The sequence below is a fragment of the Camellia sinensis genome, chromosome 12, assembly GCF_055761805.1.
Source record: "Camellia sinensis isolate YWXY chromosome 12, ASM5576180v1, whole genome shotgun sequence".
NCBI classification, from domain to species: Eukaryota; Viridiplantae; Streptophyta; class Magnoliopsida; order Ericales; family Theaceae; genus Camellia; species Camellia sinensis.
This window is the reverse complement of record NC_138972.1, coordinates 52,075,804-52,086,387: the sequence shown is the minus strand read 5'-3', so window position 1 is coordinate 52,086,387 and position 10,584 is coordinate 52,075,804. Positions and strand designations below refer to the sequence as shown.

At 33.2% G+C, this 10,584-nt stretch overlaps 1 protein-coding gene across 2 annotated transcripts; it reads left to right on the top strand.

Moving 5' to 3' along the window:
* The first annotated feature begins 2,349 nt into the window (after positions 1-2,349).
* LOC114323911 (phosphatidylinositol 4-phosphate 5-kinase 4) lies at positions 2,350-9,765 on the top strand. 2 transcript variants are annotated; one of them, XM_028271589.2, is made up of 8 exons: positions 2,350-3,805; positions 5,314-5,481; positions 5,574-5,739; positions 6,312-6,428; positions 6,540-6,733; positions 7,930-8,060; positions 8,377-8,461; positions 9,048-9,765. In XM_028271589.2, exons 1-8 carry the CDS (start codon positions 2,595-2,597, stop codon positions 9,337-9,339), a joined length of 2,364 nt encoding a protein of 787 aa, XP_028127390.1. In that variant the 5' UTR covers positions 2,350-2,594; the 3' UTR covers positions 9,340-9,765. The 2 variants fall into 2 exon arrangements, with proteins under 2 accessions (XP_028127390.1, XP_028127391.1); XM_028271590.2 differs by having other exon boundaries at positions 8,380-8,461; positions 9,048-9,764.
* Positions 9,766-10,584: the final 819 nt, after the last annotated feature.

Sequence of the window (10,584 nt, the reverse complement as noted above, 5' to 3'; positions counted from 1 at the left end):
CATTGTTTTAAAACTCTTAAATAATTTTCAAAATTTATAGTTTAGAATATGAAAAATGAGCAAAGCACTAATAATAAACTTAGGGCTATTTTGGAAAGTTGGCTTTTAGCCACTTTTTTTGGTTTGTAGCAAAAGCCAAAAGTTGGCTTTTTTGTCTTTTTTTTCATTTGAGAAGTTGGTTTTTAGCCAACGGTGAAATTACAATTTTACCCTCATAGGTCAAAATGTGTTACATAGGTGAAGTTGTAAATATTTTAAATAAATGGGGGTAGTTTAGTCATTTTATTATGATTTGACATCATAAACAAACATTAATCAAAAAAATAAAAAGACACTTTTTACCAACTTCCCAAATCATTTGTCTAAAAAAGCCAAAAACTTGATGAAAAGTCAAAAAATTACTTTTTACCATCTTCCCAAAATAAGCCTAAGATCATTTCTTTTCTTTTTGTCCGTACAATATTGTTCAGGAAGTGGTGTTCACTTTCTTTGGTTTGGGGTTTTTAAAAATATTTTTAAAGTTTTCAATTCGTATTATTTTGTTTATAATGAGTTTTTTAATATAGTAATTATTTTTTTATTTTTTAGATATATTTAATTGATACACTTAAAAAAGTATAAACTTTTTATAATTTTTTTAAAAAAAAAATTTACTAAATACAAAAGAATACAAAAAAAAAATATATACAAAAAGTCAATATATTTCTTGTTTTTTGTTTCCTTTTTAGATTTTTTCATAAATATTTTATTTTTTTAAGTAAATCTAAATTGAATGTATTTAAAAAATTAAAAAAAACTAAAATAAAAGATAAAATAAAAAATTAATTAAAACTAATAAAATATAAAAAAACGAAAAAAAAAAAAAGTGAGAGCTCCTCCTTATTTTTCATGGTCAACACCCAAAAAAGGTAACAATAAATGGTAGCCCTAGCTAGCAAAATCTTTATAAATAAATAAATGCTAGCAAAGAAATGGATATAGAGATAAGTCTGGATATAGAGATAAGTCTCATGAACGAAGAGACAATCCTGTAAATGGCAAATGGTACCACCTTAATTTCTCTCATCCCTCCAAGTGTAAGCCTTTCGCGGTTTTGGCGGTTGTAAGAAACAACAAATTAAAAGTCTTCCCCATTGCCACAAAACACACCGAAGATTCTGACACAAAATTACTTCGTTTGACCCAACATCTACCTCAAATTTTCATGGTTTTGCTGTCATTAAGAGAATTTATTCCATGCTATGAGCCATTGCCCCAATCTATATGATCACATGGGACCTACTTTTAAGTACGGAGAAATTACATCATTAATCCCTATATTTTATTTTGTGTTATTTTAGTTTCTATTTTTTTAACTAGTTCAATTTTGATTTTTAATTTTAGTTTTTTGTGTTAATTTGATCCAATTCATAATGCCAATTAGAGTTTTTGAAGAAAAAAAATATGGTCATTAAATTAAATAAGTTTATAATTTTACTTATAAAAATATGACACATGCTGATTATGTGCAGATTCATCAAAAAATATAAAATTATTATCATTTTAACCAAATTGATACAAAATTATAAATTCAAAGTTAAAATCAGTCCATATCTATAAAAAAATAAAAAAATAAAAAGTTAAAATCAATCAATTAAAATTATAAAAATCAAAATGATACAAAAATTAAAATATAAAAATTATTAAAATAATTTACCATTTAATTATAAGAATTTACATGAACGTAGCACTCTACGGCTTATTTTGGGAAGATGGTAAAAAGTGACTTTTTGGCTTTTAACCAAGCTTTTGGCTTTTTTAGACAAATGATTTAGAAAGTTGGTAAAAAGTGACTTTTGACTTTTTTGATTAATGTTTGTTTATGATGTCAAATCATAATAAAATGACCAAATTACCCCTATTTATTTAAAATATTTACAACTTCACCTATGTAACACATTTTGACCCATGAGGGTAAAATTGTAATTTCACCGTTGGCTAAAAACCAACTTCCCAAATGAAAAAAAAGGCAAAAAAGCCAACTTTTGACTTTTGCTACAAATCAAAAAAAAGTGACTAAAAGCCAACTTCCCAAAATAGCCCGTAGGTTATAATTTCTTCAAAAGCACACAATAATTTTCTTAATATTACACATATCTGTAAAATTTTATAACAGCTTAAACATAATCTAATTAAAGTTCCAACCGGCCATTCCGCTCATGACAGATGTGCCAATTGTTTACCTGTCTTTCAGGGCTTTCCGTGCAATTCATGTCACAGCAGCATAATTCACAACTAAAATGAACAAAAACAAATATGAACCCAAAAAAAAAAAAAAAATGAACCTTGATTGGGTTAGTTACACAAAAGAGAGACAGACAGAGAAAGAGGGTCTCATCATCTGATTTTTCCATTCTCTAGATTTTGTTGCATTGTAGAGCCAACGAACCATGTTGTTTTAACACATATTATTCATCATCTGTTCTGAGCTGATTTCCATGAAACATGTATACAGTTTTAGACCCATTTGGTGTTAAAATCACATTTTAAAAAAAAATGCAAATTTGAACACCCTCATCAGACACAGATTTAGAATTTGTCGAAATTCAGACATCATGAAGGCATGGGAAGCCACGGTTCGAAAGACACAAGCAGCCGCCAAAAAGCGAGCCCACAGCATCTTCGGTACAACCTACGTAGCCCATGCAGACGACGACGATGACATCACCATCGAAAAACTCGATGACGACAACAATGCCAGCGGACGAGGAACCGGAGAGGTGTACCATGCAGACAGAGTCCTCTCCAATGGCGATTACTACACGGGCCATTGGTCCGATAACTTCCCTCACGGGCTTGGAAAGTACCTCTGGACTGACGGTTGTATGTACGTAGGAGATTGGTTTAGAGGCAAAACAATGGGTAAAGGTAGGTTCAGTTGGCCTTCCGGGGCTACCTACGAAGGCGAATTCAAAAGCGGGTATATGGACGGTAAAGGCACGTATACTGGGTCCAATGGTGATACGTATCGTGGTTTTTGGGTTATGAACTTGAAACATGGTCATGGAATTAAGAATTATACGAATGGAGATTGCTACGATGGCGAATGGTGCCGGGGATTGCAAGAGGGGCATGGGAGGTATCAATGGAGTAGTGGGAATTATTATGTAGGAGAGTGGGAAAATGGGATAATTTATGGGAAAGGGACATTTATTTGGACAAATGGGAATAGGTATGATGGGTATTGGGAAGATGGATTGCCTAAAGGAAATGGGACATTTAGATGGGCAGATGGGAGTTTTTACGTGGGGAATTGGAGCAAAGATCCTAAAGACCAAAATGGGACTTATTATCCGTCCGGGACGTCGCCGGAGGGGAACTTTGAGTGGGATCCACAAGAGGTTTTTAATGTTGATTTGAGTGATTGTAAGGTTTGTCCTAATGAGAAGGTTTCGTTAATGCCATCGCAAAAAAAGTTAGCGGTGTGGAGGTCGTCAAAGGCAGTGGATGCTAATATTAGGCCAAGGAGGATGTCGGTGGATGGGAGGTTGGATGCCGGGGTGGATAAGGATTTGAGTAGGATGAGGATGTTGGAGGGTGGAAGTGGTGGTGGTGGGGGATCTTGGGAAGGTTTTGATAAGAGTTTGGTGGCGGCCGCGGGAGGGAGAGAGATGGTGGAGAATGGGATGGGGGGGTTGCAAATTGAAGATTGGAGTGCTAGAGGGAGTCCACTTAGGATACCAAGGGCAGTGAAGAGACAAGGAGAGACAATTTCTAAAGGGCATAAGAACTATGAGCTAATGCTCAATTTGCAGTTGGGAATCAGGTATGAATTATGACTTGTGGATATTATTATGGTTTCTCTAATCTCTCTTTTTTTCCATTTGATGTTTTCTATGTTTTATTTTGGATATGCTTGTTAGTTTGGTTTGTTGTCTTGGAAGTATTTCTATTTTGTCCTAGATTCTCACTTAGATTTGGGTGTATCATTTTCATGATGTTTAGGATGGCAAGCATTACAACAATGACAGAATCACACTCATTTCTGTACTCATTTAAACACTCGTCAAGAGACAGGATGGGGGCCTCTCTAAATGTGTAGAAATTCCTTATGAGTGCCAAATTGAATAAAATAATGACCACGCAAAACTTGAGACAAAAAATACAAAATTGAATCAAAATTTTAATTCCGATAAAAAAAAAATCAAAACTTTAATATATAGATATATTTAACAAAGATTAAAAAAAAAATTACTTTGAACATCTCTATTGGTGTAGCATTTTTTTGTGCTATTTTAGTATTGAAAAAGTGCAGTCTATACAAATTTATTAAAAGTTACTCCATAAACATGTAGTATTTACTGTGCTAAAACAACACAGGTGCTCCAATAATATAGTATTTTTTTTTTGTTATTTTTGCAACACCTATCCAGTATCAACCACTAGTCACTAACTATTAATTTAACTTTATGTTGAAAAATAAATCAAAGTTGAATTAAACAAACAAAAACAATGTATAATCATGGAAAATCAAAAAAGGTTCCCATCCAAATCTTATAATTGAATCTTGATAATATTTTTTGCCTGAGGCATAATAATTCATGATAAATTAAATGGACTCTAGATGTAATTTTTATTAAAAAAATCAATTGGTCAAATAAAAATTATATTGTAATATTATTTTAACGGAGCACATACTACATTGTGTTATGTTATTTTAGAATTTAGAAAAAAACATGGATTGAAGAAAGGAGTAAAAACATATCAACTTATTCAAGAGAAAAGTTAGGGATCATGAAATTTTTTTCATGAAAATGATCATGAACGATTTATAATCCTTGGATTACCTTGATTAGTGTGTGATCCTTTATTTTAAGTGTAATCCAAGGGTCCAAGGGTCACAAAACTTTCATGATTATTTTCATGATACCTACCATTGCTGCTTATTCAATAGATAGCATGGCTCTTATTATGATACAAACACCAGAGTGGACTCACTCTTGAAAATCAACTCGGTGGAGTGTCCAAAAGACCTATACGCACATAGTTAACGCCAATATTATCCGATGTGGGATTGTTACATCTTATCTCCCTAATCCTAGCTGAACAACCAAAAATGACTAATTATAAGCAAACTAAAACAAAACCATGGTATTCAAACAGAGGATTGTATTGGACGAATCATCTTAACTGTTATCCTTTTCTTGAACCAGTTTTAACACTTCATACATGTCAGAATCTGCTAGTCTCTACTTGAATTATTTTCTGGGCTTGAACCGCTTGCTTTTAAGTCTGATCCTGCAGTTATGTGTGAGATTTTTTTTTATTGCACAGGCATTCTGTAGGAAGGCCCGGTCCGGCTGCAACACTCGATTTAAAGGCTTCAGCATTTGATCCAAAGGAGAAGGTGTGGACTAGATTTCCTCCAGAGGGATCCAAGCACACTCCCCCACACCAGTCCTGTGAATTTAGGTGGAAGGATTATTGCCCATTAGTTTTCAGGTGAGACCGGTTTACTATATAGTAACGCTAGAAACACAGAATCGGACACAGAAAATAAATTTTAATTTACATGTAAATGATATGAATTTCAGGACTCTAAGGAAGTTGTTCAAGGTAGATGCAGCTGACTACATGTTATCAATTTGTGGGAATGATGCCCTTAGAGAACTCTCGTCTCCTGGGAAAAGTGGGAGCTTTTTTTACTTGACCAACGACGATCGTTACATGATCAAAACCATGAAGAAAGCAGAAGCGAAGGTGAGAATTCTTATTCCTTGAGCCATATATGTATGTTTGAAGATCAGAAGGAAAAATGAAAAACAAGAGTGGTGGCTTCTATTTTAAACTGCAATTATGTGTCAATCTTAGTTCTGCTCATTTTTAAAATCAAGTGTCTATGTTTTTATTTTCAAGAATGTCACTGTCACATCATTCTTGTAATAAATTCTGTATAGAAATTTTGTTTGTGGATCATTTTCCAAAAAAATAATAATGCCCTCATGACCATATTTTCTTATCATATTTTGGTAACAAACTCATTTGTCAATATTACATTAATAACAAACGTAACTGATAGGACCTTTGGACCAATACATTATTAACACATTTTATTTTTAGACAAATTCACCTTAACTTTTTCGGACTCCATGGCATTATTCAAAAACATACCCTAAAACATGTTGTGATTCAGATTCATTCTAGGTATGGGTTTCACCATACAAGAGTTGAATTGGACAAAAACGTTTTATGTGTGAATTTTGGGTAATTCTGGGTCAGTAGTTTTAGTTTTATTGATCTCATCTAATTTTCCATTGTCATGGTGTAATTAGGTTCTTTTAAGGATGCTTTCAGCCTACTACAATCATGTTCGGGCCTTTGAGAACACTCTGGTGGCCAAATTTTATGGGTTGCACTGTGTGAAGTTGAATGGTCCTGCTCAGAAGAAGGTAATAATAAATAAAGCAACAACAAGAGGATCAATACGCTTATTTTCATTTTCATTTTCAAATTTCATACATTGCTGTATAAGTGCTTAATGTGATTGATATGATTGTTAGGTACGGTTTATCATCATGGGGAATCTGTTCTGTTCAGAATACACAATTCACAGACGATTTGACTTGAAAGGGTCTTCCCTTGGCCGCATGACAGACAAGCCTGAAGCTGAGATTGATGCAACCACCATTCTTAAAGACCTTGATCTCAACTTCATCTTCCGACTCCAAAAGACTTGGTTTCAAGAATTCCGAAGGTGAATTTTTGGTTTTTGATCCTTTTCTTTTGTCCACAGAGCCAGTTTCTTTGCACATGGTAGAAAGACCGGATACATCTTAGAGTAGCAGAAGTCTCATGCATTAGGATTTCGGGACTGCCCTTTTTGTCTTTTTTTTCGGAGCCTTCATGGACCATATTGGTCCAGTTTTAAGATGCCTTAGAAGAATAAGATTAGAAGCCAGTAGAAAATGGTATGTCCATAGCAGGACTCTAGAATCACATCATTGAAATTATCTAACTGATCATAAAAATTAGTTTGGTTTGGTTTGATACTAGGATTTTGGGCTATTATATTAAAAAAAAATCCCAATTATCGATATAAGATTAATTAATTGCAAAAGAACATAAATGCAACTTGAATTTAATTGATTACAACATAAACAATGATCATACATTAAATGCAATACCTCATTTCTTAGATCTAGTTTAACATTGAACTCCTTAAGACCCTGCCTGGTTAAAGGATTTGGATCCCTTTCCAAATCCTTTAACCAAACACAGCCTAAATAAACAGAGGGGAACATTGTAGGATAAACAGGTAGGACACCTATGTGCTATATTTAGTACAAGGTTTATATGGCGTTGTCTATAGACACTAGATGACAAAACACCTTTATTATATTTAGTATTCACTCACATGCACAACATACACTGTCATACTCACTCGTACAACTATAGGAAAGATAGTACAGATACGGAGGGCATAAGGTACAATTGCATTACATTATTACACAATACAATAATTCGTAGTATACACAAGACATAAACCCAGATATGGTTCCATGAACCATAATCAACAGTGTACAATTGCATTGGTATACACAAGAGAGACACCCATATATGGTTCCATGAACCATAATCTAACAGTTCTTGATTATTTAGAACTGGAACCAAGGCGTCTCTTGAAAAAAGAGACCAAACCATGTGGTTTGGATTGGTCTAGACAGATTTACCAGTTTCTTTGTACACCCCTACTCTTTGTGGGGTTCTAGCATGTCACCATAGTATTTATTCCATTTCTAAAATGTGGTTGCATGCAACCAAATGGGCATAAATCAAATTAGAATTTCTCTGTGCTCCTTGAAATTGTTTTCAAGTTTCATTCATTTTTCAGCAGGCATTAAAAGTGAACATTTGTGTTTTTTATATAAATAAATAAAATAAAATAAGCAGGCAAATCGACAGGGACTGTGAGTTTCTGGAACAGGAAAGAATCATGGACTACAGCCTTCTAGTTGGCCTTCACTTCATAGATACAACTACAGCTGGCAGTCTCATTCCCTCTGGAGCTCGAACACCTATCGGTTATTACTTGTCCCTAAATCTTTTCTTTTTCTTTCTGGTTTTTTAGATTTAATTGGTGAGGAATAGTTCATTGTTACACGTGGATTAATGTTGATGAAAACAAAAATGATGTTTATGTTTTTGAGTAAAATTATCTTTACTCTATCTGGTATGAGCCTGAACCTGACATGTTGCCAAATTCCAGCCGTAATCTTATGATCTGTTTATGTTTTCAAATGTTCTTTGTAAGAAAATATTTCCCGTCCAAACAAATAAAAGTTAGCTTAATTCTTTTCTCAATAAAGAAAGAAAACTAATGTGTCCTTTTCTTTCCAGCAGATATCGATGACCTAGAGACTGAATCATCAGCTCCCCGGCTTTCAAGAGTAGATGTGGATCAACTTCTTTTAGATCCAGCAGGGTAAAATATCTCTGCACTAATGCTATGTTTGAATTTATATATGTCGAGGGAGAGAAAAATGAAAAAAAAATGAAATTACTTCAACCTATTAGTAATGATATTTTGGATAATATTTTTCTTTGGTGTCAATCGATCGGATAATGTTTACAAATATGAAAAGAATTACATCAATTAGGAAAATCATAGTTCAACAACACAATTTAGAAACTCAGAAATCAATACATGAAAGAGTTCATAATAGGAAGAATAAAATAACTCAATAACAACAAAGAATCTTCATAATAGACCAGAAATAATCAATCTTCCAATTGTTTGTATTTATGTATGTTTGGGACAAACTAACCAATCAATCAAAAGAAAGGAATATTGTTTCTTTTTCTTCATTTTCTTTTCCTGGCTTTTCTCTTTCCTTTACTTTTTCCTTTTTCGTCCACAAATCTAAAATCGAGACATATAAAAAATGATCTATATTGAAATGGAAATTGAAAGTCAATAGATGCACCCTTGAGATACATATATATACATGTCTATACAATGTAAATTAATAACTCTTGAAGTATTTTCATTCATTTGAGTAATTTTGCAGGTGGGCTAGTATAAGGCTAGGAGTGAACATGCCCGCAAGAGTTGAAAGAACTGAGAGAAAGAACGACTGCGAATTTCAGCTAGTAGGAGAACCGACAGGCGAGTACTATGATGTAGTTATGTTCTTTGGCATCATAGACATATTACAAGACTATGACATTACCAAGAAGCTAGAGCATGCCTACAAGTCTATCCAATATGACCCAACCTCAATATCAGCAGTTGATCCAAAACAATACTCAAAGCGCTTTCGTGATTTCATTTTCAAAACTTTTGAGGAAGACAGCACTTAAAAGGGATGATAACCTGCAAGCCTCCAGGACACATTTTTTCGTGTTTGACAGCATTGTCTTTAGCTGCTGCCAGAGGAAGCTTATTGCCTGTATATTGGAAAATCATACTTGCCAAACAGTACTTATCTTCTTCCTCTATATTCTTTTTAATTGCTTAATATCTCTACTATAGATGCATAGGTCAGATTGTTGGTAAAGGTATAGAGAAAAAATGTAACCAGGAGCACTGTGACCATGTTCCAATTGTAAAAGGTGTAATTTTTACAACATTCAACCATTGGGTTAAATTGTTTTTTGAAGGATGAATTAAAATTCTGGTTTGTCCCCTTTTTAGTGTGCAGATGTTTTTCTCTAGGTCATTCTTAGGTAGTGTTTGGTTTACTGGAATAATTTTGGGCAGGAATAGAATAGTTATTTTTAGTCTCTCGATGGAACAGTCTTTCTCTTGAATTGGAAGATGGTGATTTTATTTGTATTGTACATTTCTTTCCTTTCCCGAACCAAATATGAGAATGGGTATTCCGACAGAATGACCAACCTTAACTCCAGAGAACCAAATATGCCATCAAATTTATTTATGCATATTAATGTGAAAACAACAATTGCATATAAAACAACATATTATATTTATATGACAAAAAGCACTTAACCTCTCTGATTTTGGGCGGTTGCAGATAACTCCTGACGTTTGAAAATATACAGACACCTCCCCTATGATTTTGGACTGATCTGCAACTATTACCTTTTCCAACCAAACAAAAAGCAAGTGGGCTACGCACGCCCCCATTTGCATGTATTGCTTCGTTTGACAACTTTTCCTACAAAAATGGTTTGATTGAAAGGCCAAAATGATCCTGCCCTTTACTATATAAGACAATGCTAGGAATGCTATACTCCACCCAAATTGGAGAGAAAAGTGAAACCATCTAGGAGCAATTAGTCCTCCCTCTCCCTTTTATTTTATTTTTCTTAATTATATTTTTATCTCTTATTTATTTTTTATTTTTTTATTTAATCAAATATTTATTTGTTTAATTTGTCTTTCACTCTATAGTGCCTTTTTCATTTTTTATTTTTATTGTTTAATATTCTTTAAACTTTATTATATAATTTGTTAGAAATGTCGAAATGTCTTTTGCAAACAACATTGGAGGGGGAAACAATTGATTATATTTTATTAAACTTATTATACAATTTTTTTTTCCCAGTTATATTTTAAACTCTTATTTATTTTATTTTTTGTTT

Coding starts and splice junctions, on each gene's coding strand:
- LOC114323911 (XM_028271589.2), top strand. CDS start 2,595: ATGAAGGCATGGGAAGCCACGGTTCGAAAGACACAAGCAGCCGCCAAA. Junction 5,482..5,573: donor TATTGCCCATTAGTTTTCAG/GTGAGACCGGTT, acceptor TATGAATTTCAG/GACTCTAAGGAAGTTGTTCA. Junction 6,734..7,929: donor TGGTTTCAAGAATTCCGAAG/GTGAATTTTTGG, acceptor TAAAATAAGCAG/GCAAATCGACAGGGACTGTG.